The following is a 25,133-nucleotide window of genomic DNA, read 5'->3' as shown; positions in this document are numbered from 1 at the left end:
GTAGCAACAGGCTACACAAGCAGGTGGGTGCCGTACTAGTCGGTACAGGTACCTTAGACAGCTGTCTCGTGTTGTCTAGCCCTATTGCCGCCAAGCGCTCCCGCACCACCGCTTCCCACGCTTCCTCTTCCTTTTCTTGCCTAATGCGGAACACTCAGCCCTGCAGCATGTACTTTCTTGACAAAGTAGCTGCCCACCTGCTTGCACTGCCGGCTCGCCCCATTCTAACCATCCATTGAACACTGGATTGAGCAAGCTTGGAGCTCTTGACTGTGACCGACAAAAGTTCGGCGATAGGGAACCAGCGCGCGCGCAAATGCGTTGGATGGCAGTATGCATGTGGCGTGTGTCGTGCATGGATGGGCGGGCGCGGTAGGTGGGTGGATGGTGGTGGCGTCCCCGCCGCCGCCGGATCTCCGCTCCCAAGCCCGACGCACCGCACCACCTAGCTACCTCATGACTGGATTCGACTGGATGCACTGGATGCACTGGATGCACGACACTGACGCGACTCGATGACAACGCATGACGGGCGGACGGACGGACAGAGTCTGGTCGTTGGCATGTGGGTGGATATTTGGTTGGTTGGCTGGTTGGCTGCTGGTTGACTGCGCAGAATGACTGCAATTGCGTCCATGACTGTTGCGACGGCGACGGCGACGAGAGCTCTCATCCATCAATCCAACTGCCAGTCGGGGTGTTTCCGTATAGTAAGCAGCGCTGCGGATTGGCTGGGAGCGTCCAAGTCGTTGACGGCAAGGCCGAGAGCGGGCGCAGCGTTTGTAGCAGACGCTAGAGAGAGAGACTACGGTGCTCATTCTAGCGTTGTTGGCTGGACGGAGGCGGAAACATCCGGATGGGACCACAATACCAGACCGATTACCACCCAACCACGATCCCACGATACCTGATGACATGTCCTTCCGGTCAGGTGAAAGGTGGGCAAGGTAGCCCAGCAACACATGATGCAAACCAATGCAACGCGCCTGCGAAAGATAAGGCGCACATCAGCGACCATTAGCAATGGTACATGCCGCCATCAGACAGGTAGACAGAAAAGTTTTGTCTTCTCTTTCCCAGTCGGCCAGCGGAAATTTGAGACTTGCGTGCGGAAAAGCTGTAGTGCAGGCATACCATGCAATGGCAAAGGTATGTGTATGTCGAGGCATCATCTTCTTCCCGCCGGTTCATCCGCTCGCTCACCTGCTCTGCCCCTTCTCCTTCATCCTTCGTTCTTGATCTACGCATCCTCCCGTCCGCAGAAATAGATGAACGCGGCCAGAATAGCAGCGTTCAGCTGCGCTTCACTGCGCAAAAGTCGGAAATTGCTCTCGTCTCACGACACGCGAGGTACGGTGCAGTGCGTTGCTGCGGATGATTCCGCTGCGTGCGTCGCGCCATAGTAGAAGAGTAGGGTCCACAGCAGCATCAGCATCGTCTCCTGCCGAGAAGCTGTATGTTTCTGCCTCGATGCCTGCCGGTGATAGTGAGCAATTGCCCGAAGCGGGCGTGCGAGTCAAGCCACGCGACTGATGTGGATGTGGAGCAGAGGGGGGCCTATGCAGCCCTACGACACAGCAGAAGTCGCCAGCGGTGGGACCAGTTGCTGCGAGCTGGGTGCTGATGCATGCATGCATGCATGCATGGGTGCGTAGGTGGTGGATGCAATTAGGCGGACTTGACGCCACGCCACCTTTCTTTTTCATCTCTGGAGCGGGAGACATGTGGAGTAAGAATGAGATGGAGACAGAATAGAAGACGAGAAAGCACAGGGCCTGCACAGAAAAGAAATGAAGATCGAGAGTGAACGAGAAGGTCTCTCCCAGAGTGAAATCTGGACAAACAAGAGCGTAGCAGCCAAAACAGTGCGAGTTGCCGGACCTGAGGAATCGCCCAGCACCGCTAAGTCTGTACCAAGAGCGGCAGTCAGATAGATGCCAGTCTGGCATGTCATGGCATGGCTTCGCTTCGGCCCCCTGCTCACCTGTATTTGCCCTACCTTGCCTTCTTGAGCTTACCCTGGCCCCATAGACGCGGACATGGATGCGGTGAGATGACACGAGCTACGCCCGCTACCAAGCAAGTGGATCGGGGACGCTACCTGCCTGCCTCCAGCGCATGGATGCGTGCGACGGACTAATTGACTGACTGAGCGAGGGAACATCGAATTCGGGATTTGGAGCACATTGGCTTGTGCTTGTGTCGTGTCCTGCCATGCCATGCGCCATGCCGTTCTGCAAGTCTGTCCCGCGATCGTCCCTGTCTCTGATTAGTTTGGCTGCGCAACGGTTAGTTCATCCACATATCCAGTATCTACCTGCCTACATCTGGGCTGCTGACAGCCCTTCAGCCAGAGCGTAACGGGTGCTGCAAAGGCCGAAGAGCTCATGTGGCCCCGGACCAAACGGAAGCGCAGCCTCCACGAGCCAACAGCCACGGAAGGAAAAAACGGCATTCCCTTTTTCCGTCCATATGTAGTTTTGACATTGGTCTGACCGGGGAAGATTTGAACCACCATCACCTGATGGACAGTTGAAAGGTAGGCAGGTGGGCCAGACGGACACGTGAGGGCTGGTAATCGGAAGGACAAGTGCTGGCTCGGTCCCGAGTTTCTCGAGTCGTTCCGCACCCGCCTACTCGCATGATACGCTGCCTTGCAGCAGTACTGCTGTGCTGTTGTGCGATCGACTTGGTAAAGAGAATGCTATCCCTCCCGAAGAGTGATGCGTTGTCCCTGTTTTCCTTTTTCGTCGCGTTGGCCTTGCATATTCTTCGCCGCTTGTGGTGACTGTCGGCGTTTCCGTCTGTTGCACGTCGTCCTTGGATTGTATCTTCCGCTCCGCTGCATCTCGTTACCTATCCTTCTGCCTGCGCATGGTGCCTTCACCAAGCGTCCATTTTGTGTAAGCCATACACGTGCGTTTTCCATGTCCTCATCTGTCAAAGGCAAGCAGCATGGTACGCTAACGACGGCAGGTGTTGAATCTAACGCAGGTAGGTAGGTAGGGAGATGAGCCGGTTGCAAGCGGAGCGGCCCAGCGTGGTGGCGCGGAGCGGTCCAGGTTGTAGAGCCACAGCTGAAGCTTGTGACAGGCAAAGCCAACAGCCAACGAAAGATTAAGAGACACTTCCAGATTAGGAGAATGTGTCGGTCTTCTTTCTCTCTTGTCGAGATGACCGGCGTGCCGTGCTGACATCAGGTGCACTCTAAAGACGGATTGATGCCGAGGTAGGCAATGAGGTCGTATTTGCGTTGTCTGTGTTGCGTTTTACAAGTTGCTAGGCGGCTACGGTGTGATGCAGTGCCGTTGCTTGATCAGCGAAGGGCTTTCTTAGGCCCTGACGTGGTAGTATAACCCTGAAGATGGAACTACTAGTGTATGCGCCGGACCGGTAGACAATGAAATATGGTCAAATGTTGAGGAAAGGCAACAGCCAATTCAACTGGTGAGTGTAGGCTGTCTGTTTGGACAGATTGTAAAGCTCATCTGGAGCCTTTCGTTTGCCGTTGCATTCGACGTTGACAGCAAAAGGCCGCGTGTTGGCGGGCATTTCTGAAGAGTATGAGCTGGATCGGGTTTCTCATCTCCATGATACAATCTAACGGCGTTGGTTTGAATCCCAATCTATAGCCCGGAACATGTGCTAAAGTATTGGGAGGACGGAAGTGGCTAGCGATTTGGGTTGACGCGAGGATTTTCATCCAGAAGCTGCTTCGATGTACCAAGTGGTCCGTAGGCTCGGCTCAGCTCTGCCGGTTTTGTAACGTTGCATGCTCTTGTTCGAAGTAGTCAACCTCCAACATTGGAATCGGTTGCTCGAGTGTGTTCGCCTTGTCCTTCCCAATATCAGCTTGTCAATGGCTCCATATCCTCCGATCTTGCCCTCATGCGAATTGGAAGTTCCCAGTGGTTTTGCGTAGCTCAGACGTCAGTGGAAGAGGCAGAGGTCCGACAGCGGGCTGGGCCAAGCTGCGTACGCGTGGCAGACGCAAGAGGTAGTATGGAAGGTTGCGAGGATCAAAGGCAAGAAATCTTCGATGACGCTGGGATCGTAGGTCGTTTTTGTGCAAGTTGGTAGACGTCGAGTTGTGGTCGACGCGCCGCCCGCGGTTGCAGCATCGCATCCGGGTAAGCCTCGGCGCGAATCCCGCTCCGCTTTCCGGCGGATTTTGTCCGTTTCCATTGTCCGAACCCGACCTTCCGCAAAACATCGAACCTCAGGCTTCCTTATTCAGCTTCTGGAACGCTCGTGCTAGCGCCTTACCTTGCGACTGGTTATGATACTCATCATTTCTTCGAGACATACGAGATCGACACCCGCCATCCTGACAACGTTCACCGCCCAAGCGTCGAACAAGCCCAAGAGCCAACGCGCTGAATTCCTCCCATGCCCACCACGATCCAGGGGCAGTAGCCACTTGAAAAACTGCCACAAATCACGTTTATATGGCCCAGCATAGTCGGAATAAGATGTGGACCTAGCGGATTTATCTGGAGGCGAAGGAAACGGCGCTCAAGCGTCTGGTGCAAGCTGATGTCCGCAGGGGGACCACATTCTTAAGAGCGGCGGTAGGAGTACTACTGCAGGGGAAGCGGAGGTAGCGGCGGGAACGGCCATCGCCCTGACCACGACTGGGCGCCGGCGCCGTCTTCGGAGCATGGCGCAGTCCAAGCATCTAGCAACACGCCAAACACCTGTTCGGAAGGAGCGTCGAAAGATATGCGCGCTTTGTAAGTGCTGTGGTGTGCTTCCTAATGACTGAATCGCCTGCCATGTTGAGATTAGCTTTGTAAGGTGGGTCGAAATGGCGACAGATGCCGCCTCTTCCATGCGAGGACTTGAACAACATACGCCATTGGCGGCTGAACTTGAGAGGTGAAGAGTATCGCCTTTCCACCAACAAGGACTCGACCCCAATTCAGAGCATCTTCGCTGTTTGCATCAGAGCCAGGAACGAAATCTTCCCTCAAGATGGCTTTGCGGGAGTGCGACATCGCTTCCGAGGCGTGAGTCGCGACTTGAAGCATCGATCAGGCAGTCGAATGGTCCAAGCTTCAAACACCAGTACCGCGCTGGAGCCACAGCGCCTGTTCTGCGCATGTCATGCACAGGGGCTGTCGGTGAAGGTGTTCAAGGGGAGATACCTACCGTAGTGCCAAGGTCATTTCACGTTGCAAGGCAACGCTTCGCATACACCAGGCTGGGCTCGAGATGATGAAATACGAGGGGACCATTTGGAAACTGCCCAGGTCCTTCGACCAACACCAAGGATGTCCAAGACTAAAAGCGACGAGTCGCAAGCGAGCGCTGGTTTGAGACGCAGGGTCCTATGATTCTGGCAGCTGTTGGTCCGGAACACTCCCTTTCTGGTGGTGATCGGTAGGTTGGCAGTCGGATCAAGATAGATGTGAAGCCCAATCTCGACCCTTGATTCGTTTTCACCCAGTGCAGAATCCGTCATGGCCAGGCATCCGCAGCACGTCTTGGAAACCTAACTATGAGCTCAGTGGCGCTGACCACACTATGGCGCAAGAGCTGGGAGCTTTGGAATTGAAGCAAGCATATCGCTAACTTGAATGCAAGCCGTCAACACCTTCCAAAATACTGCGTCTATCAGACTCGGTCTAGGAAGGTCTGAGGCAATCTTATCAATCACACGGAAGGTGTTCAATGTGGAAGGTAGGGCTGCATTGATTGGACCAACCCAAGTCAAGCCCGTGAATTAAAGTCAAGAAGAGGTGGAGCCTCATCTGCAAGCCCGGTGCAGATCCTGGAACCTTCGCACTCGGCCCGACACTTGCGAGAAATTTTCAAGCACCGCCATGTCGTCAACTTCGAGAGGCAAACCGAAAGCGAGCCATTTTGAGCCATGTCGATATCGGACCGTTCCCGTCCTCTTCAGCGGTGGTGAACGACAAAGTATAGCTACACAGAGCTCTCAAGACGCAACCAGAATTGTATCATCGTCGTCGAAACTGAGACTGTGGCTTGGAGATCCGACAGCCACAAGCGATAGGCGAAGTGACTGTCAGTCTGTCACACATTCAGGAGCTACAGCTCGGCACGAGCCGGCCGTTAGGAATCGAGCCGAAAGTTCCAGGCTCCATCAGCCCATCGGAAGAATCCCTGGTGCCCTAAACCGACTTCTGAGGCCTGCCAGTGCGCCATCACTGTGGAAATTGATCAGCATTACCAAGCGCACCAGTGCCAGAAATACAGCGGAAAGCTTCCCTCGTAGATTCCATAAGCAACAATTGTGTCATGGCCAAGTCCGAAGGTGAAAAGCAAGGACGGTGGCCTTGATATAAGGACGATGCAACTGCCACAGTCGGATAGGTTTCAGTAAAGACAATCCTTCGATCCCGGATCACCTTATACAATGTACTCCCGCCTCCTCACTGCGGCACCGCTGCTTGCAGCTTCCGCCCTTGCCCTCCCCCACGGCCATGAACAGCGTTTCGACTACATCATCGTCGGTGGTGGTACATCGGGTCTGGTCGTTGCAAACCGCCTTTCCGAGCTGAAGAACGTCTCGGTGGCTGTCGTTGAGGCTGGTGGTTCAGTCTACAACAACGTCAACGTCACCAACCCGAATGGCTACGGACTGGCCTTTGGCTCGGAGATTGACTGGGCCTACGAGACTGTCAACCAGACCTTTGCTGGTGGCAAGAAGCAGACCCTCCGCGCCGGCAAGGCTCTTGGCGGAACCTCGACCATCAACGGTACGGAAGTTAAGCATGACGAACTGGCAACAACTAACACTGCCCAGGTCTGGCATACACCCGCGCTCAGGACGCCCAGATCGACGCTTGGGAGCAGGTCGGCAACAAGGGTTGGAACTGGAACGAGCTCTTCAAGTACTACCTGAAGAGCGAGGGCCTCGAGAAGCCCACTGAGCAGCAGATTGCTGATGGCGTCACCTACAACCCCGAATTCCACGGCACCACTGGTCCTCTCAAGGTTGGCTGGAAGAATGAGCTCGTCAACTCTACCGTCACTTCCCTTGTCAACGAGACTTGGACCAATGTCGGCGTGCAATTTAACGCCGACATTGCTGGTGGTGACATGACCGGCTTCAACGTGTTCCCCTCGACTCTCGACACTCAGCTCAACGTCCGTGAGGATGCTGCTCGTGCCTACTACTTCCCCTACCAGAACAGAACCAACTACAACGTGTTCTTGAACACCGAAGCCCAGAAGCTCGTCTGGACTGAGGACGATGCTGGCGAGGCCACTGCCTCTGGCGTTGTTGTTTCGACCAACGGCCAGACCCGCACCATCCACGCCAACAAGGAGGTCATTCTCTCTGCTGGTGCTCTGAAGTCTTCGGTCCTCCTTGAGCTCTCTGGTGTCGGAAACCCCGAGATTCTGAAGGCTGCTGGCGTTCCTGTCAAGGTTGAGCTGCCTGCTGTTGGCGAGAACCTACAGGACCAGACGAACAACGAGTACACTGGCACCGCGACCAAGTCTTTCGATGGGACTGCGGTCTTTGTCGCCTACCCCACCGTTGACGACATCCTCAAGAACAACACTGCTGCAGTTGCCCTTGACGTCAAGAGGAAGCTCGCCCAGTACGCCCAGACCACTTCCCAGGAAAGCAGCAACGACGTCGTCTCTACCGACCTGCTCAGGAGCGCCTTTGATGTTCAGTACGACCTGATTTTCAACGCCAAGGTTCCCCTCGCTGAGGTCCTTGTTACCCCCTCCGCCGACACTTTCACCACTGAGTTCTGGTCTCTTCTTCCCTTCTCCCGTGGTAACATCCACATCACCAGCGCCAACAGCTCCGTTGCCAAGATCAACCCCAACTACTACCAGCTCGACTGGGACACGACTGAGCAGGTCGGCACTGCCAAGCTTGTCCGCGAGTTGTTCCAGACTGCTCCTCTCAACCAGTACTTTGGTGGAGAGACTTCTCCTGGCTACGACCTTGTTCCCAAGAACGCTACGGACGCTCAGTGGGCCGACTGGGTCAAGGGCAACTGTGAGTATCTTCTTGCTTCTGGCAAATCACATGCTAACATTAAATTAGACCGCTCCAACTTCCACCCCGTCGCTACCACTTCCATGCTACCCAAGGAGAAGGGTGGTGTTGTTGACACCAACCTCAAGGTGTACGGCACCAAGAACGTCCGCGTTGTCGACGCTGGTGTGCTGCCCTTCCAGGTCTGTGGTCACCTGGTCTCGACCCTCTACGCCGTCGCGGAGAAGGCCTCCGACATCATCAAGGCTTCCGCTTAAGCGGTGGCTTACTCTCACGACGAGACGGGAGATTTCTCTTCTTCTCATGCACATTTCTCTTCTCAAGACATATTTTAGACGGAACCGCGGCAGATACCCTAGACGCCACATTTTTTGACGGATTAGTAAACTGAAGACTTTTCGGGTGCTTCAAACACTGCCGTGCCTCGTATATTCTGAATCGCGGAAAACGGATGAAACGTGGTGAACGATGATGATGTTTTGCTTCATGGATGCCAAAAGAAATCGGGAGACGGGCGGCCGGGAACTGCTGCAAGTAATCTTAACCGTTGATCCTGGCAACACTTCGTCGATCGCAATCGTGAGCGAGTCGGTCACTTCCACACCTTTACAAGCCCAACGCGATCAAGACTGAACGGACAAATGTAAGGCTAGCGGGAGCTGCTGAGCTTGGTCTTGAGCTTAATCACTTCCCAGTCTGTTATGACAAGGCCACAGGGACACCCGCGCGAGTGGACATGACATCGGCATGCTGAAATGCGGGCAACCCGAACAGGTCGGACCCGGAACAAACAAGTGTCCCGCTCATATAAACTTCAGGGCCAGCGGACACGGCAAGCCGATTGGTGGGTTCTCCCGTCCATCACAAAGCGACGAGTTTACTGGGCCAGCGACGCGGCGACGCCGGCGAGTGATGCTCTCCTGCCGCCTCGCCGTTGAGCTTCCCACCGCGAATCCAGTCATAAGGTACTGTATGGCCGCGCGTTCCCCTGCGAGGAGGTAGTCTACTTCTGCCTCTCCACTCTTTTCGATTGTGCGTCTCACTCGTTCCTACGGATCGCCGAAACATGCTGTCGATTGCCAGGCTCTGCGCCATATTATTGGCCTTGACGAGTGTTCCAGGGGTTGAATCGCAGGCGAAGTTGGGAGTCGAATTCGATCAATCAGTCTCCAAGGACCTGCCCGTCTTGAATCTGCCGTACGCTCGTGTTGTTGCGAAAAGCTACGATCGAGTAAACAGAGTAAGCTACAAATCTCCTCGTATCATTGGGAAGCTTCTGAACAGGGGCAGCTGTATGTCTTCAAAAACATTCCGTTCGCTGCTCCTCCGACGGAGCAGTTGCGCTGGAGACCGCCACAGCCTCCGGTCCAGAATTCCACCGTGATTGACGGTTCCCACGGCCCGAGGTGCGTACAGACGGGCATTGGGAACCCGACGAACATTCAGGACGTAGGGGGAGGCACCCAGTCGGAAGATTGCCTGTACCTCGACGTCTACGTCCCTGGTCCGGCCATCAAAGATCCCAACAGCATGATTCCAGTAATACACTACTTTTATGGCGGCGGCTACGTGTTTGGGGAGAAGAACATCTACGGTGGCGCAAACTTCATTGAGACGGGAGGGGTGGTGTACGTAGTGTCCAACTACCGCACCGGCGCCTATGGCTTCCTTGCGGGAAGTACCATGGAAAAAGAGGGTCTCCCGAATGCTGGTTTCTGGGACCAGCGTGCGGCGTTGAACTGGACGAACCAGTACATCAACCTTTTGGGCGGAGATCGCGACCAGGTCACGGCCATGGGCGAATCGGCCGGCGCCGGGGGAGTCTTTCATCAAATCACGGCCTTTGGAGGGACGCAGGATCCACTGTTCCGGCGAGCCATTCTGCAAAGCCCTGCGTTCGATCTGAGGTGGGACAGGAGGGGCGCGTTGGAGGTGCAGTTCCAAAACTTTGCCAAAAACGCCGGCTGCGAGGGTAAAGGACTCGACTGTCTGCGACGCGCCAGCCCCGAAGCCTTGAAGCGAGCCAACGACGCCGGCGCCTCCACCCCGTACAAGGAGCGCAGCGCATACCAGCCGTCAGCCGACGGCGGGTTCGTCAGGCAGATGGCGGCGTTGGAGCTCGAGAGCGGCAACTACTGGAAGGGCATCGAGTCCATCATCATCTCGCACTGCTTGGACGAAGCTGCCGACTACGTCGATCCGCGCGTCCAGACGAACGAGGACTTTGACCAATACGTGCGCTACTACTTCCCCGTCGAAGGCGTCCCCGAAGCCATCGCCACGCAGTATCCGCCCCTCAACGCCACGACCAAGCCGGCGCAGTTCGACACGCAGTCCGCTCGGCTGAAGACCATGATCGCGGACCACCGGTTCCATTGCAACGTGGTCGACATGGCGGAGGCGCTCAGCAAGACTGGCCGCACCAAGGTCTACAACATGGTGTACGCGGCGCCGCCGTACAAGCACGGCGCCGACGTGCTGCCCACCTTCTTCTTCCCGGAGCTCATCCCCAACGGCACCAGCACCTTCGTCGAGGCGTACCGCAGCCTGTTCACCTCGCTGGCGCTCACCGGCGACCCCAACGCGCGCCGCCAGAACGCCTCGGGCCTGCAGGCGCCGCCCTCGTGGCCCACGGTCGACACCAGCGGCTCGAATCTCGCCAACGTCCTCAACATCACGCTGGCAAAGTTTGAGCTCATTCAGGATCCGCAGGCGTTCAAGCCTACCTGCGACTTTTGGACCAAGGTCGCTGCGGCTGTGACGAATACGGAAGGATATGCGCCGCCCGGCGGCGAGGTCAGGCAGGACTTGTTGCCGCAGCCGCAGGACAGCAATGTGTCGTCGAACTTTTGTGAGTATCGTACCACATCCAGCGTCCCGTCATCTTGAAATGGGAGCTTGGCTAACTTTGCGCAGCTGGGACCAATGCTACTGGCCGCCAGTCGTCGGCTGGCGCGAGCCAACTTCACGCGCCGAGCCCTTGGATCAGGTGGGAAACCCCTCCTAATATTTCCGACCAACTAGTACTGATACGCTCGATAGCTACCCCCTTTCTGTTTTCCTTTTCTCTCTTGCCTTTCTCTTTTAGCGACGTGACGCGAGCCTCCGCAGGCCTTTTCGGAGAGAAGTTGGTCGCAGTCGACGTTCGTTTCTTGATGTTGCTGCATTTAAAGTCGAGTCGTTTGAAGGTGGTTCCCCGGCGGATTCGTTGCCCAACGGGCATGGCGGTCTTTTCAGACTGAGATGTGGACAAGCCAACTGAGAGTACGGGATAGTTGAGCGGATCTACTGTATCGTGGGCGAAGATACGATCTAATTTCTCTGAAGGAAGCAGCTAGCTACCCTGCCTGATCTAGTTAAATGTTTAACTTCTGGAGAAGCAGAAGTGCCCTTTGTCCCTCTCCTTGCGGCTTCGATTGGTGATGAGACAATCCATCAGTGTGACCAATCAAGTAACTCAAGTCCGTCCACGTCTAGATTCCATGCAACAGTCCTGAGCAAAGGAACGAAAAGATGGAGAGCAGACCAGTCAGACACTCAAGCATGTACCAGAAAGATTAACAACAACATCATGAACAATTGCATGAGCGAAATGCTGCAATCTATGAATCGTAAACAAAAAGATAGAAGCAGGTAGTGCATCACCTTCACTTCCACCCCAGCAACGCATCCTCATGATAGGCAAGATGAGCAAAATCAGCAGAAAGACAGAAAAGAGAGGTAGCCACGCCACGTGAGCAGCATCAAAAATGTACATTAGCAACCAGCCAGACCACCAGACCACCCCCAACGGCCATGTCCGGAAAAGTCTCGCCAGTAATGCCTGCCCACACTCCCAGTCCGACCAGGAACCTGACCCAGGTGACCGCCCATAGCCAGCAGACCCGAAAACGCTGCACGCACACGCGCGCGCCGAGAAGAACCGCTTCTCTGTCAACTCCTGCCGCAGCCCCAAAAGGGGATTCTGTTTGCAAGCAAAGCAAAGCAAAGCAAAGCAAGCAAGCTCCAGCCAGACGCAAATCTCAACCCAGCAGAAAACAAAAAAAGGAAAGCATAGCAGAGAGCAAGAAAAAAGGCATGCATCATCATCTCATCAATCATTAAGCCCCATCAGCGCCTCCAACTCCTCCGGACTAAGCGTACTCTTGCGTCTCCTCGCGCGGCCCTTGACGCCCGTCTTCTTCGGCGTCTTCTTCGCGACGCCAGCCGCAGATGCGGAGCCCGAGCTATTACTACCTGCGATGTTGCCACCTTCGGCCTGCGTCTTTAAATGTGCTTTTGCTGCCTTTTCTTCTTCTTCTGCCATCTTGGCTGCGGCGATGGCGGCAGCCGTCGATGCCGCTTCTTCTGCTTCTCGCGCGGCGATGGCGAGTTTTTCTTGCACGGTGAGTTTGGAGGGGGAGGAGAGGTTCTCGTAGTCTTCTTCGTCGGACGGCGGCATCTCGCTCGATTTACGCTTCTTACGTGTCTGTTTCGAAAGAGGAAGACTGTCAGTTTTGATGTTCTGTGCGATGACTCGACTAAAGAAAAAGGCTGTCAAGGTTGAGGATTTGGGCTTCGGTCGACTTGTTGGAACAAGTCGAGGCGCCTGCTGAGTAAATGTCGAGAGTTGATGTGGGGCTTTCCTGCTGTTCAGAGAATGAAAGAGATTTGCGTACACTTCGAGGGATGCCCGACGTTTCCCGCCCGATTGTGGAAGGCTTGCTGCGGAGCGTGGAAGAGGGGTGAGAGCCTGTCGAGGTGGGAAGTCGGCTCGCGGAGACGGTCTTTTGGTTCGTAGACGACGGTTTGGAGATAGGTTGGGACATCATGTCGACGTCGGGTGCGTTTTCGTCGGGGTTCTGTGGATGCGGTGTGTTATTGTTGGAAGGGGCAAAGACAACCTTGCGCGGCGACTTTTTGTTGCCATCAGACTCATGGAGAGCGTAGGAGGTAGGTCGAAGCTTAATGTCAAAGAGGTCCGTCTTGTCTTTTGGCGTTGGCTTGCCGGGCGAAGGGATCGGTGGTTCGTCGATTTCTTCGTCATCCTCCGCATATTCGTCGTCGCTCTCCATCTCATGACCTTCTTCATCTTCCTCTGCCACAGGCGCCAGACCTTCTCCTGATACTAGACCCAGTTGCAGCTCGTCAAGAGTGATGGTGTCTCCGCCGTCCATCATCCGCCTTCTCCATCCTTGCATCAGACTCACAGCTTCTCTCCACCTCTGCTGCATCTTCTCCCAGCCTTCGCGCAATCTGATGATTTCCTCTTCCCTCGATTCGACTTCGTGAATGGAGACAAAGTTGGGGTTGGTGAGCAAACCACGCAAGTGATCCAGCACATGGTCCATGTCGGTTGCAAGTGCATCGTATGACGTCGGCAACGCATGCATCAAGCCAGAATCTGAATCCTCGCCTTCGCCGTGAACCCCCGCTTCGTGGTCGTGTTGGCCGAGCTCCGGCATGCCCTGCAGTTCTCTAAGCGTCGCGAGCGTGCTCCGGACCAATCCGATGAGATTGTCATTTTCATCGCTCAAGCTTTGGCTCAGCTGGGTCAAGAATTCCGTCGTCTCCTGCTTAAGGCTGTATTCTGGGTCTTCGAGATTGGCCGGCTCCTCTTCGCGGCTGGCGCTGTTGGCTCCGGTCTGGCCGGGTGTGATGGTGATGCTCGCTCCGACCAATCCCGTCTTGTTTCCGCGTTGTTGTGCCAGGAGATGAGCCTTGAGGCGCTGGATCTGTAGGTCGCGCTTCCGAACATCGTTCGCACAAGATGCGCGCACCTGCTGGACCGTCGTCTTCAAGCGGCCCATTTCTTCCCGTAACGACCGCTCCGACCTTTCGGCAGCGCGGACCGCATTTTTGGCGGACCTCTCGGAGGATTGTGCGAGCGACAGTTGGCGCTTGAGGTCGTCGTTGCCGGTCTGGAGACGCTCCAGGGCGCTGTTGGCGCGTTGGTTGTCGACGCGGACATCGCGGAGGGTTTGCATCATCGACTCGCGCTGTTCCTGTTCGCGCTGAGGGAAGCATGTCAGCGTGCAGGAAAAAGCAAAGTCGTTGGCTCGCGCTCACGTCTCGCCTCAGAATCAGATCGTGGACCAGGTTGATAATCTGGGCCATTGTTGCTTCTTTCCCGCCCTCACCCTTGGAGGGGTGCGCGAATTCGATCGACTTGCCATTGCGCAGTAAGCCTCGTGCAAGCAGCAGATTGTTAAGGTAAGTTGAGGCGCCCCTCAGGCTCTGAGGGTCCATTGTCGCCGAGGCTCGTGATGTGCCGCAGAGGTGGTCGGTGGAGCTTTGTCCAAAAAGGCCGGCGCGTGGATTGTCTGTACTGTAAACAAGCGTTGCCAGGGTCGGAGAATAACTCGTTGCCGCTCTCTAGCGCGGTGGCCGGAGGCGCGGCGTCGGCCCAGCGTAGCGCCGCACGTGATCTCGACCATCAGTTTTTCACACAGCTTCATCAACCTCAAAGCTGGACCACTATCTCATTTTCACTTTACAAGAGCAGACGGGCATCTGGTTTGAGAGTTTTTTTGCTCTATTGTCGTCGCGCGGCTCTACCCGTCGCGTCTCCTAGCGCTCTACCACTCATCACCTCTACCACCACCACCTGTACCTCTCCTCATCAATTCGACGTCTTTTCAAAAAATGTCCGACCAACACACGTCTCAACCACCAACGGCAGCCGCCGTGGCAGACGCCCACCAAAACGCCCTCAACGGTCCAGAGCTCGCACCGGCCACGGCCTCAGCAGAAGATTTGGCCGCAAACAAGGCCGAGAAGGTAGAGCGACACGGCCTACCCGATGCATCCTCACCCGGGGCCAACGGCGACTCAGCAACGTCTCCATCAAAGCGACGCCGACTGGACACAGGTAAGTGATGACGAGCGCGCTGCGGATCGAACGATCGAATCCGAGTGTGCGTATCGACAGAGTCGGAAGCTGACGGTGCCCCCCCTCCCAGACGGTGAGACAAGCGCGGACATTAAGGTTGACGAGTCTCGACGGGAGAGACAAAAGGGCGTAGCGCCGATCAAGCCTGAGTAAGTGGTGATGGTGATGATGACGGTGATGATGATGATGGCCGGGCGACGGCGTGGTGTTTTTGTTTGCCCATCATTTGCAACGTGCCTGACAAGTTGGCTGGCAGGTATCTTGTAGATCCCAAGGAATTGAGGCAAGCCCGGCTCGTATCGAGAGACGAGCCGGACGACGATGCCGCAGAGGCGTCCAAGCATGCAGATGCGAATGACGGCACGCAGCAGCAGCAGCAGCAGCAGGCCGCCGGCAAGAAAGGCAACAAGAAGAAAGAGCGTGGCCAGAACAAGGCCCGGGAATATGGAACACACCGGGACGCGATTCAACTCTGCTCATCCGTTGCCTTTTGCAACGAGTTTGCGGCCGCCCCCTGCAAGTTTGCCAACAAGTGCAGGTTCGAGCACGACCTGCGCAAGTATCTCAAGGAGGGCAAACGCGAGGACCTGGCGACGTTTGAAAAGTGCCCCATCTGGGAGCTTCGAGGCTGGTGCAACGCGGGCTGGAAATGTCGATTCGCAAAGACGCACTCGGAAGAGAAGACGCATGCCGATGGGCGAAAGGAACTGGTGCTGATCGAGGACTCGGAACGCAAAGCGGCAGCCGAGGCGACCAGGACGGGCGATAGGGACGACATTGGTCACGTCAACGTCGTGTCTACGGAAGCGAAGCACAATCTCAACCGCAAGAGGACCAAGATGCCCAAGTCTGACGTATACCTCGAATATCTGGCCAAGTCGGAAGAGGAGGGCAGGTCCAGGCAAAAGGTCCCCGCAGAGGCGGCTCAGGCCGACACCGAGATGAGCGAAGCCAAGCTCGACAACAGAGCTGCGTACAGGGAACCTCCTTTGCTCGCATCAGAGAAGCGCCGGATCTACTATGGGCCGGAAACCCCAGTGCTTGCGCCTCTGACGACACAGGGCAACCTCCCGTTCCGGCGGCTCTGCGTGCAGCTCGGGGCGCAGGTGACATGGTCGGAGATGGCCATGGGACTGCCTCTGATCCAAGGCGAGAAGAGTGAGTGGGCGCTGGTCAAGGCCCACGAGTCAGAGGCGACGCCGCCGCGCTTCGAGCGTCGCAACTGGGCTAGCCAGAGCTACGACAACGGGCGGGACCTCAAATTCGGCGCGCAGATTGCGGGGAACAAGCCTTGGATCGCCCTCAAGACGACGGAGATCCTTACCGCTTTGTGCCCCAGCCTGCGAGCCATTGACCTCAACTGTGGATGTCCCATCGACCTCGTGTATCGCCAGGGCGCGGGATCAGCGCTGCTCGACGCGCCGGGCAGGCTGGAAAAGATGCTGCGCGGCATGAACGCCGTGTCCGAGGCAATCCCCATCACGGTCAAGATTCGCATGGGCGTCAAAGATAGCGAGCCCACGGCGCAGAAGCTCGTCAACCGGCTGGTGCTGGGCGGGCAGGAGGCGCGCGCCGCCGACCAAGGCCCCTGCGGCGTCGCCGCCATCACGCTGCACGGCCGCAGCCGCCAGCAGCGCTACACCAGGTCGGCCGACTGGGGCTACATCTCGCAGACGGCCGCCCTGATCAAGCGGCTCAACGAGGAGCAGGGCCGGCTGCTCGACACGGCCGGCGAGCCGGACGCGCGCAACCTGCCCAACGGCGGCCGCGTGTACTTTGTCGGCAACGGCGACTGCTACTCGCACCACGACTACTACCGCGCCATGGAAGAAGACAAAGTGGACTCAGTCATGGTAGCCCGCGGCGCGCTCATCAAACCGTGGATCTTCGAAGAAATCAGCAGCGCACAGTACCTCGACAAGACCTCGTCCGAGCGGCTGCGCTACATCGAGACGTTTGTGAAAAACGGGCTCGAAACATGGGGCTCGGACGAGATGGGCGTGGGCACGACGCGGCGGTTCCTGCTCGAGTGGCTCAGCTTCAGCTGCCGGTACACGCCCATCGGGCTGCTGGAGCGGCTGCCGCCGGCCATCAACGACCGCGCGCCGGCGTTCCGCGGCCGCGACGACCTCGAGACGCTGCTCGCGTCGGACAATTACAGGGATTGGATCAAGATTAGCGAAATGTTCCTCGGCAAGGCGCCCGATACGTTCCGCTTCGTGCCAAAGCACAAGAGCAATGCGTATGAGATTGAGGCCGAGGGTTGAGGCCGAGGGTTGGGGCCGGGGCGTGAGGCCAAAGCTTGGTCAGGGTCGAGAGTAGAAAGGGGGGCAGGCGTGCCAGGGGTAGAACACAAAAAAAAAAGGGTAGCCCAATCTGCAGGGGTACGGGACGGTAGGGTAGCGTGGCACAATGCACAGATGACGACGGACGGACGGACGGATGGACGTCATGTCTCGGCAGGGCCAGAGCACACACACACACGTGGCGGCAAGGACCTTTTTCTTTTTCTTTTTCTTTGGTTTCCCGTCCCTGCAGCAAGCAGCAAGGGGGGTTCCGCTGCGCTCGGTCAGGGGGGGGTGTTTACTAGGGAGGGTGGGTCCGCATGCTTGGATGCTTGTTTGCGGCTGCGGCTTGTGATGCTGCTCTCGCTTGGACATGGCATTGTTACTACTCTATTGGTCCATCCATCCATCCATCCATCACTAAGCATGCGTGCATGGGCGATTGCGAAAGGTTCGTTTTAGAATATGTACTGTCGTCGTCGTCGTTGGCGCTTCGAGACGTCTTTCGCCGTTTGCCGCCTCGTTCGACTACTGAGACAGACCGACAGAGGCACCGACCGGCTGCTGCATACATGAGTGCTCTGCCCCTGGCTGCGTGGTACAGTACAGACATACAAGACGGTCGGTCTACAAAGGGCTGTCTCGCGCCTGATATCAACGGACAGGACAGACAGGCGATTGGGGAGGGAACGACACTATGCTTGGAGAGCGACGAGAGCGGCGTCAAGTACACCGGCTGCTGTACAAGACGGTGGGATGTCTGTGTGCTTGTGGAATTTTGTGTGTGTAGGAGATGCGCATGAGGTGTACGCGGGGTTAGAAAGGTGGAAACAAACAGACAGACAAATAGTAGACAGCAGTCTCAGACAGGTCAGTGATTAGTTAAACGGGGACTCCTTCTCGTGTCCCATTTCAAACCCGCACAGTCAAGTCAGTCAGGCAATCAGTCACTCGATGATGGACAATGCCTGGGGCTCATCAGGGATCGAGGCCATGTGCGTGCGTGCGTGCGTGCGTGCGTACCTACTTGCGTGCGGAGCCAGAAGTGGTTCTTGCTCTGCCTCGCATTGCGACGAGGACGCAAGCACGAATGCGGTGGTGGGGTTCAGGGTCTTCCTCTCCTCCTCCTACTCCAAGGAAAAACCACGGTACCTACCTTGAGACTAGGCTGGATGCCGCGCCTGGTTGCGTGGCCATCCGCGCGTATGTGTGGTCGTCAGGACGGGGCTAGACTAGCACCACCAGCGGCGAGGGCAGGCAGGTGGAAGCGCCAGCACGCATGCATGGATAGATACATGCTCCAGCAGAAGTGAAGTGCCTGTCTGTCCCTCTCCCTCGACACCCAGGGTTCCATGCGGTGCGGTGCGGTCCAGTCGGACGGGACGGATTATCTTCGGTCAGGTCGGTGCGGTGAGCCGAGCCCACGGCAGCCCAGCCACCCAGGCGCGCTCGCTCGGTCGCACGCAGGGAGCAGGGCGTCGCCAAAATTACTGCGTCGGGCAAGACTGCCGCCGGCCTGCCTGTCAGCGCGACGGGAGAGAGAGAGAGGGAACAGAGCCGTGGGGTTGCTTACACATATAATCCGTACGTGATTATTATGATGATTGGTGTGAAGAACAGAAGCGAGCTTTGCGCGACTCGTACGTACGGTTGGGGTGTGAAATGGGGCCATTGACCAATGAGGAGAGAGAGGAAGAAAGAAAGAGCTGGAAGGAAGGAAGCAATGATGGGTGGAAGTGAAGTGACATGTCGCTTGCTCGCCTGCTTGCTCGCTCGCCTCCGTGTTAGATGGATGATGGGATGGATATACGTGCTTAGGCTTGTACCGAGAGACAGCCGGCCGGGCTGTTGCCCCTCCGCCACCACCACCACCACGCAGTGTCGGTCAGTCCGTCAGGCACGCTCAGGCACCGAGGCCAGTGGCGACGTCGATTCGATGGCGATGGCGATGGCGATGGCGATGGCAATGGCGGAGACAGCCAAGGCGCCGATGATGATTGACGGTCACCATCCATGACCTGAGGTACGCGGCAGGCAGGGCAGGTCTTGGACCTGTACACGTGCTGCAGTTTGCTAGAAATCCAATCGAGGCTGGAGAGCACTGAGCAAGAGACGTAGCGTAGGTAGCACACACGCTGGCTCTTCTTCAATTGGTGAAGACAGGCGGGACGTGCACCAGGTCGATTGCACGATGGAGGAGGGAGACATCCGACGGTGGACGCGCCTTTCTACCCAGCTACCAACCTTACCTACCTACCTACCTACCTTACCCTAGCGGCTCGGAGCGGCGGCAGCCGACGGCGCCTGCGGCATCCGAATCCCAGGGCAGGTTAACCTAGGTACCGTACCTACGGACGTCAACCCAAGTCGTCAGCTCCCGCGGCCTCGAAATCTCCAGGGCGGGCGCGCGGCGGAGGGCCTGTTTTGGCACGCACATCAGTTTCAAAGCCAACGGCCCCCTCGACCTGAGCAATGTCCTCTGGAGAGGCTGTGCCCGGTGCAGTGCCGAGTGCGTGTTTCTCGTTCAATTATTGTGCATGAAGCGGTTTCAGATGATGCATGGGACGGGCGAGCTCAAGCACCCACACAGCGGCGGCGGAGCATTGTTGGTTGACGGGCGGGTGGAGCAACTGCTTCTTGAGGAAATGTGTGTGTGTGACTTGGTAGCTGCGGATTTGCTGGGGCACTGGGCTGGCTGAGACTCGAGAGTCGACTTCGTTGACGAGAGACAGAGACAGACAGAGAGGGCAGGGCAGGGCAGGGCGGAAAATTTTCCCCCACACGACGCTCGAGACGGAAAAGCTGAGGAGCCGCCTCGGTTGCCATGAGCTCTGTGTGTTTTTGTTTTTGTTGGAGCCTCATGGCCGCCAGGGACCAACGGGGACCCGCGGCCGGCGGTGAGCAGAGGGCGCGCGCATTGATTGGCGCCCACTCCACTGCGACGACGACGGACATTTCTGCGTCAAGTGCACGAGTAGATCATGTATAACCGGTTGTTGGGAGGGTCGGTGAAGCTTACGGTTGTAGAGCGCTGTGGTAGCAGAGGGTGGCGGTGCCAGGTCCAGGTCTAGGTCCGCCAGGGAAAGCTGAGCTGAGCTGGGCAAGGAAACGGAAGCTGAGAGCTGAGGCGCGGGGAAATGCAGCGGACCTGACGGAATTAGAGACGCGCAGACGAAATTGCATTGTTGCGTGTGGTTTTGGCTTCCTGGACGTGGAGAGAAGTCCGCATCGCACGCCCGGTGGCTTCGACGCGCGCGCGGGCCACGACGACAGGACTGCCCACCTGTTGATGACCGGCAGTTCCGCAGTGTGTGCAGCGAGAAGGTTATATGTGTGTGTGTGTGTGTGTGTGTGTGGGTGTATAAGCAATGGGCTCGTGTCGAGTACGCTGCCACATGGTCAAAAAGTCAATATACATACAGTACACAAGCGGTGCGGCTCCCGAGGCGGGCTTTGTTCGTTCTCGCGTCGTCGCGGAGCGCGTACGGGTAGGGTAGGCAGGGGCAGCAGCCGGCAGCGCTTCTCCGAGAAAAAGCCCCAAGTTGTAGTCAGGGTCCATCTGTGCGCCAGCCAGCGACCAAGTGAGACGAGAGACGAGAGACGACCTGAGAGACGACAGGCATGCCACAACGTCGTCCTGACGAGAAGCAACCACCGAACGGCACGGCCATGACGCTGGTCGTGATGATGAGATGGATGGATTGTCGCGGGCGCGAGTCGTGGAGGGTGATGGACATTAGGCTGGAACCAGCAGAGTCAGTAACTTGCAGGCCGGTGACCTCATGGCCAACGTAACGGGCGAAGCGAGGGCGTTCAGTTCCTCAGTCGCGGGAAGCCCGTTCCTTGTACCATGTACCATGCATGCAGCGAGTGCCAGTGCCAGTGCCATTGATCTGGCCAGACTCCATCCACCATCGACACGGTCAACAGCTTCAACTCTTGTTCATACATGTGTCTGCCGCACCGCACCGCACCGCACCGCAGTCGGTCCCCACATTGGCACGCGGCGCCGGTGGGGCGCTGCGCCCTTCTAGAAGACGTGACCAGACCAGACCAGCCAGACAGCCCGCCCACGACAGCAGCAGTCAAGGGATTCGGTTGTTGAATGTGTGTGTCTGTCTGTCTCTATACGCGCCCGTGGATCAAGCAAGCCACACGCGCTCGACGGCTCTGTAGGGCCGAAAACCTGTCAAGGATGGGCCTGCCATTGCGGGAGAGCGCTTACGGCTTGCCGCACTGCGCGCCGTTGGGTTGCTTTAATGCAGCCCTCCCTCGCCGCCAGCCCATGACGCCCACATCCATCTTCTGGCTTCAGTTCTGTCTCTTAGCATCTCATCCAATCCACATACCTACCTTGGCCCTCTGCACCGTCCGTCAACACCAGACATCCATTGGCCCGCCACACGCCGTGTGAGTCGACCCGACAGACAGACGCTACGCTCTACATTATCCGGCACACGCTAGACGACTCATCGTCGGCTGCCGACTTGTACCTACCTACCTTGCCCCAGAACCAGAACAACGCATCCGCCCCCAGCTCATCCGCCTCAACTACTTCTCCTCTGTCCCAAATATCCCCCAACACGGTGCTCTCCGCCTCCTTCTCCACCCTCTCGCTTCTGCGCTTCCAACGAGCCCACCTGAAGCCCGCCCGCGTTCCACCAGCTTGGACCGATCCGGCCCACCTGCTCGCTGACTCGAGCCGATCCCACTCGCTCCCATTGACATAAACCTCGTGCCCGCCGTCGAAAGTGGCTTCATCACAGACCCCTCCGCCTCTCTACAACTCCCTCAACCCTTCTTCTTCTCTCGACCGCGACCGCGAGAGCACCCTCGACCCGACCCCCGTCACCACTCCCACCTCGTCCACCACCTCGCCACATTTTGACCGCCAGCGCAAGGAGAAGGACCTCCTCTTCTCCTGGCATAAACACCCCCACCAGGGCCACGACGTGCAACCTCCGACCGACCTCGACGACCTCGACTCCGACATCCTCTTCGACGACGCCGGCGACTGCACCTTTCCCCTCTTCCCTGCCTCCCCTCCCGACGCTGAAATGGCCGCACCGGGCGCCCCGGTCGACATCTTCCTCTCTCGCCAGAGCTCCTCGAGCCCGCGAAACCAGACCTCGACCCTGAGCGCCGCCTTGCAAGGCGCGGGCGCGCAGCCAATCGCCACACCGACTTCGGCACCGCGGAGCGGCAACGAAGCCCGCTTGAGCATTGGCGGCAGACGGGACTCGACGAGTCATGTCGGCTCCTACTACGGCATGGGCGCAAAGCCCATCTCCTTCAAGGACCGCCCCAGGCGAGAAAGCACAACCGCGGGAAGCCTGCTGAACGGCATGAGCTGGGGAGGAGTTTCGGTTGGCAGCTGGATCAGAGACGAGTAAGTCTGTCCTGCTTCATTCCTACTGACTCGGCGCCCGGCGTCGTCACAATTGCCCAATTCCTCACCACCGACGTCATGTCGTCGACCTTTCCACGTTGCTGACCATCAATGCGCAGTGTAATCATGGCCGGCACATCCCCCTATACCTTTGGAAGATCGCCGTCCTTCCACTCGTCTTCGTACCTGCCCAAGATGGAAGCCAATTTCATGAAGGACTTTAATTGCTGTGGCTTGACGCTCGACTCGTTGCACGAACTCCTCCAACATTTTGAAGAATGCCACGCGAACCCTCCGGCCGTCCAGCGCTCGTCGCTGTCTGGCCAGGGTTTCAACAACGACCGGGGCCCGACCTCGGGGAGTATAAATCCACAGCAGACCGACAATTCGCAGTCCATGCAGCAAACGTACCGCCCGCAGCAGTTCCAAAACCATTCCTTCAACTCCAACCTCAACAATGGTTACAAGCAGAGCCAGCTGTCGTCCGCGCAGGACATGGACACGCTCGAGGACATGGAAATGGATGACCCGCAGACCCCGCTGGGAGGTTCCCAGCAGCAGTTCAACTCGCAACAACAGTTTGGTCAAAACAATGACCGGACGCCCCAGCTCAACATCAACCTCGCCAACACGGTCCAAAACTCTGGCTTCAGGACATCGACACCCACGACGCCAAACACGAGCAATCCAAACTTTTCCCTCCAAAACAACCCCACCGTGTCGTCCGTCAACACGCCGACCCTGGGCGGTGCCAACAGGAACACGACGCCAGACTCGTCGGTCCCTGGAACTCCTGGAGAGTTTGAGCAGGACCTCGGCAACTTTTTCGGCGGTTTGCCCATGCCGATGGGAGGATCCATGATGCAGGGCAACATGGATCTTGGCATGGGCCTAGGTGGCGGTTTCGACGGACTCGACGGAACGATCGACCAACCGGCCAAGCGGTTGTTCAGCAAGCAGGGTGGAGGTCTGACGCCACAGCAGTTGCAGTTTGCCCTGCGACAGGGCAAGCTGGGCCCCGACAGCGAGATTGCAAAGCTGCACGCCCAACGCCTTCTCGCCATGGGCGGCGGCCTCTTTCCGCCAGAGGAGAACAAGCCGTTCAAGTGCCCCGTCATTGGCTGCGAAAAGGCCTACAAGAACCAGAACGGTCTCAAGTACCACAAGCAGGTGAGTTTGCATGACACAGAAAAATATGGGTGGATCTCCGCTGCATATGCATGTGCTTTGAGCGCTGACCAATTCTCTTCTCTTCGTGCAGCACGGACACCAGAACCAACAGCTCAAAGAAAACGCCGATGGCACCTTTTCGATTGTCGATCCGGAGACCTCCGTGCCGTATCCTGGCACTGTCGGCATGGAGAAGGAGAAGCCATACCGCTGCGAGACGTGCGGCAAGCGCTACAAGAACCTCAACGGCCTCAAGTACCACCGCGCACACTCGCCGCCCTGCAACCCGGAGCTCAGGGTCAACGCCATGAACCTTGCCGGCCTGCAAGGGGTGCAAGGCATGAATGTCAACGTTGCTGGCGCGGGTCTGGCGGGCATGGGCGATGGAATGTTTTGATCATGGCCACATACATTGTTATTGCACGCACGCACGCGCCGCGCTAGCCAGCAATCCAGGGCCGCCGCGCCGCCGCCACCACCAGTGGGAACGTTCCACGTTCATCGTAATTGCAGAAAAGCACTGGTCACGTGGCGCTCCAACTCGCTTCGCTCTCGCCGCTCGCCGCCCGGCCGTCCCGTCGTCAAACGGCAACGGCAACGGCAACGACGACGACGCGTATTACGGACATGTCCCTTTTTTTTTCTTTCTCTCTCTCTCTCTCTTTCGTCTCGTCTTTGTTGTTGGGTCTTCCGTTTTCCGGCTTGCTTTTCCGTGGCTGGCGTGTTATGGGCAGTGGCGTTGTATCAAAAATTCGGCATAGACGGACGGACAGCGGCGGCTCGGGTCTCTTCTCTCTCTTTTCCTCTCTCGCTTTAACAACGCCTACCTACCTACCTACCTACCTACCTACCTACCTACCTTACCTCTGCTTTGCTTCTTCTACTCACGAGATGTGCGCTAAGGTTCTTTCTTTGTACACAATAGACAGACAGCTTTTCCCCCCCGTTTTTGCCCAAGCTAGCCCCTCCCCTCCCACCCTCGTGCCTTTTTTATTTCTCTGCTCTGGGGATTGGATTGGATTTTTGTGCTTTGATTTGGATGGGTGTCGTCTTTTTTTTTTTTTTGGCTATTTTTTTTTTTTTTTCGTCCTTTGCCTTTCCGTGAAGGTACGACGGGCGGCGGCGACGACACGGGGAAAAAGACGTGAGCGAGAAAGAAAAGATGGATGGATGGATGGAATGGAATGGAATGGAAAGAAAGCAAAATATGAGCAAGTCAGCAAGCAAGCGTGCGTCTTTTGTGTTTGATTATTCGAGCCTCGTCTTTGCAGCGCGCGCGCGCGAGAGAGAGAGAGATTGAGCGTTTGTTTAGGTATTCCCCTGGCTAAAATGGAGAGAGGCAGTAGGGCAGGTAGGCAGACAGACAAGTAAGTAAGGTGATGGTGGTGGTGGTGGTGGTGGTGGTGGTGGTGGTGGTGGTGGCATTTAATG

At 57.1% G+C, this 25,133-nt stretch overlaps 7 protein-coding genes across 7 annotated transcripts; 5 read left to right on the top strand and 2 right to left on the bottom strand.

Annotated features, from left to right (window-relative positions):
- Positions 1 to 1,110: 1,110 nt before the first annotated feature.
- On the bottom strand, positions 1,111 to 2,503 carry J3D65DRAFT_172100 (uncharacterized protein). Its single transcript, XM_066794263.1, has 3 exons — positions 2,322 to 2,503; positions 2,019 to 2,259; positions 1,111 to 1,908 (listed from the first exon to the last, which is right to left on the bottom strand). The coding sequence occupies exons 2-3, from the start codon at positions 2,219 to 2,221 to the stop codon at positions 1,305 to 1,307; spliced, it is 807 nt and encodes a 268-aa protein (XP_066650044.1). The 5' UTR covers positions 2,222 to 2,259; positions 2,322 to 2,503; the 3' UTR covers positions 1,111 to 1,304.
- A 3,625-nt stretch (positions 2,504 to 6,128) lies between these two features.
- On the top strand, positions 6,129 to 8,350 carry J3D65DRAFT_172054 (uncharacterized protein). Its single transcript, XM_066794262.1, has 3 exons — positions 6,129 to 6,725; positions 6,773 to 7,987; positions 8,036 to 8,350. Exons 1-3 carry the CDS (start codon positions 6,383 to 6,385, stop codon positions 8,242 to 8,244), a joined length of 1,767 nt encoding a protein of 588 aa, XP_066650043.1. The 5' UTR covers positions 6,129 to 6,382; the 3' UTR covers positions 8,245 to 8,350.
- A 467-nt stretch (positions 8,351 to 8,817) lies between these two features.
- Positions 8,818 to 11,380, top strand: J3D65DRAFT_663037 (Alpha/Beta hydrolase protein). The gene is made up of 4 exons (XM_066802644.1): positions 8,818 to 9,227; positions 9,272 to 10,838; positions 10,904 to 10,976; positions 11,030 to 11,380. The coding sequence occupies exons 1-4, from the start codon at positions 9,054 to 9,056 to the stop codon at positions 11,073 to 11,075; spliced, it is 1,860 nt and encodes a 619-aa protein (XP_066650042.1). The 5' UTR covers positions 8,818 to 9,053; the 3' UTR covers positions 11,076 to 11,380.
- Positions 11,381 to 12,080: 700 nt separating this feature from the next.
- J3D65DRAFT_598221 (Afadin and alpha-actinin-binding-domain-containing protein) lies at positions 12,081 to 14,292 on the bottom strand (the record flags this gene model as incomplete). The annotated part of the gene is made up of 3 exons (XM_066797853.1): positions 14,036 to 14,292; positions 12,751 to 13,980; positions 12,081 to 12,428 (listed from the first exon to the last, which is right to left on the bottom strand). Exons 1-3 carry the CDS (start codon positions 14,213 to 14,215, stop codon positions 12,081 to 12,083), a joined length of 1,758 nt encoding a protein of 585 aa, XP_066650041.1. The 5' UTR covers positions 14,216 to 14,292.
- A 154-nt stretch (positions 14,293 to 14,446) lies between these two features.
- Positions 14,447 to 17,457, top strand: J3D65DRAFT_642485 (tRNA-dihydrouridine(47) synthase [NAD(P)(+)]). Its single transcript, XM_066801997.1, has 3 exons — positions 14,447 to 14,837; positions 14,929 to 15,007; positions 15,115 to 17,457. The coding sequence occupies exons 1-3, from the start codon at positions 14,612 to 14,614 to the stop codon at positions 17,123 to 17,125; spliced, it is 2,316 nt and encodes a 771-aa protein (XP_066650040.1). The 5' UTR covers positions 14,447 to 14,611; the 3' UTR covers positions 17,126 to 17,457.
- A 3,468-nt stretch (positions 17,458 to 20,925) lies between these two features.
- Positions 20,926 to 24,568, top strand: J3D65DRAFT_681652 (uncharacterized protein; the record flags this gene model as incomplete). Its single annotated transcript, XM_066803737.1, has 4 exons — positions 20,926 to 20,934; positions 21,910 to 22,532; positions 22,652 to 23,702; positions 23,794 to 24,568. The coding sequence occupies 4 exons, from the start codon at positions 20,926 to 20,928 to the stop codon at positions 24,097 to 24,099; spliced, it is 1,989 nt and encodes a 662-aa protein (XP_066650039.1). The 3' UTR covers positions 24,100 to 24,568.
- On the top strand, positions 24,215 to 25,039 carry J3D65DRAFT_171986 (uncharacterized protein). The gene has a single exon (XM_066794261.1). It carries the CDS (start codon positions 24,330 to 24,332, stop codon positions 24,948 to 24,950), a length of 621 nt encoding a protein of 206 aa, XP_066650038.1. The 5' UTR covers positions 24,215 to 24,329; the 3' UTR covers positions 24,951 to 25,039.
- The last annotated feature ends 94 nt before the right edge of the window (positions 25,040 to 25,133 follow it).

Source organism: Phyllosticta citribraziliensis (genome assembly GCF_038025025.1).
Source record: "Phyllosticta citribraziliensis strain CPC 17464 chromosome Unknown J3D65scaffold_16, whole genome shotgun sequence".
Classification (NCBI taxonomy): Eukaryota; Fungi; Ascomycota; class Dothideomycetes; order Botryosphaeriales; family Phyllostictaceae; genus Phyllosticta; species Phyllosticta citribraziliensis.
The sequence above is the reverse complement of the archived record's forward strand: the minus strand, read 5'-3'. Positions and strand labels throughout refer to the sequence as shown.

What these genes read in the sequence shown, in the direction of transcription:
- J3D65DRAFT_172100 (XM_066794263.1), bottom strand. Translation starts at nt 2,221, where the DNA reads ATGGCATGGCAGGACACGACACAAGCACAAGCCAATGTGCTCCAAATC. An exon ending in TCCGCGTCTATGGGGCCAGG is followed by an intron (nt 1,909 to 2,018) that starts GTAAGCTCAAGA and finishes CTCTTGGTACAG; the next exon opens with ACTTAGCGGTGCTGGGCGAT.
- J3D65DRAFT_172054 (XM_066794262.1), top strand. Translation starts at nt 6,383, where the DNA reads ATGTACTCCCGCCTCCTCACTGCGGCACCGCTGCTTGCAGCTTCCGCC. An exon ending in CGGAACCTCGACCATCAACG is followed by an intron (nt 6,726 to 6,772) that starts GTACGGAAGTTA and finishes AACACTGCCCAG; the next exon opens with GTCTGGCATACACCCGCGCT. An exon ending in CGACTGGGTCAAGGGCAACT is followed by an intron (nt 7,988 to 8,035) that starts GTGAGTATCTTC and finishes ACATTAAATTAG; the next exon opens with ACCGCTCCAACTTCCACCCC.
- J3D65DRAFT_663037 (XM_066802644.1), top strand. Translation starts at nt 9,054, where the DNA reads ATGCTGTCGATTGCCAGGCTCTGCGCCATATTATTGGCCTTGACGAGT. An exon ending in GCTACGATCGAGTAAACAGA is followed by an intron (nt 9,228 to 9,271) that starts GTAAGCTACAAA and finishes GCTTCTGAACAG; the next exon opens with GGGCAGCTGTATGTCTTCAA. An exon ending in GCGCCGAGCCCTTGGATCAG is followed by an intron (nt 10,977 to 11,029) that starts GTGGGAAACCCC and finishes TACGCTCGATAG; the next exon opens with CTACCCCCTTTCTGTTTTCC.
- J3D65DRAFT_642485 (XM_066801997.1), top strand. Translation starts at nt 14,612, where the DNA reads ATGTCCGACCAACACACGTCTCAACCACCAACGGCAGCCGCCGTGGCA. An exon ending in GCGACGCCGACTGGACACAG is followed by an intron (nt 14,838 to 14,928) that starts GTAAGTGATGAC and finishes CCCCCCTCCCAG; the next exon opens with ACGGTGAGACAAGCGCGGAC. An exon ending in GTAGCGCCGATCAAGCCTGA is followed by an intron (nt 15,008 to 15,114) that starts GTAAGTGGTGAT and finishes GTTGGCTGGCAG; the next exon opens with GTATCTTGTAGATCCCAAGG.
- J3D65DRAFT_171986 (XM_066794261.1), top strand. Translation starts at nt 24,330, where the DNA reads ATGTCCCTTTTTTTTTCTTTCTCTCTCTCTCTCTCTTTCGTCTCGTCT.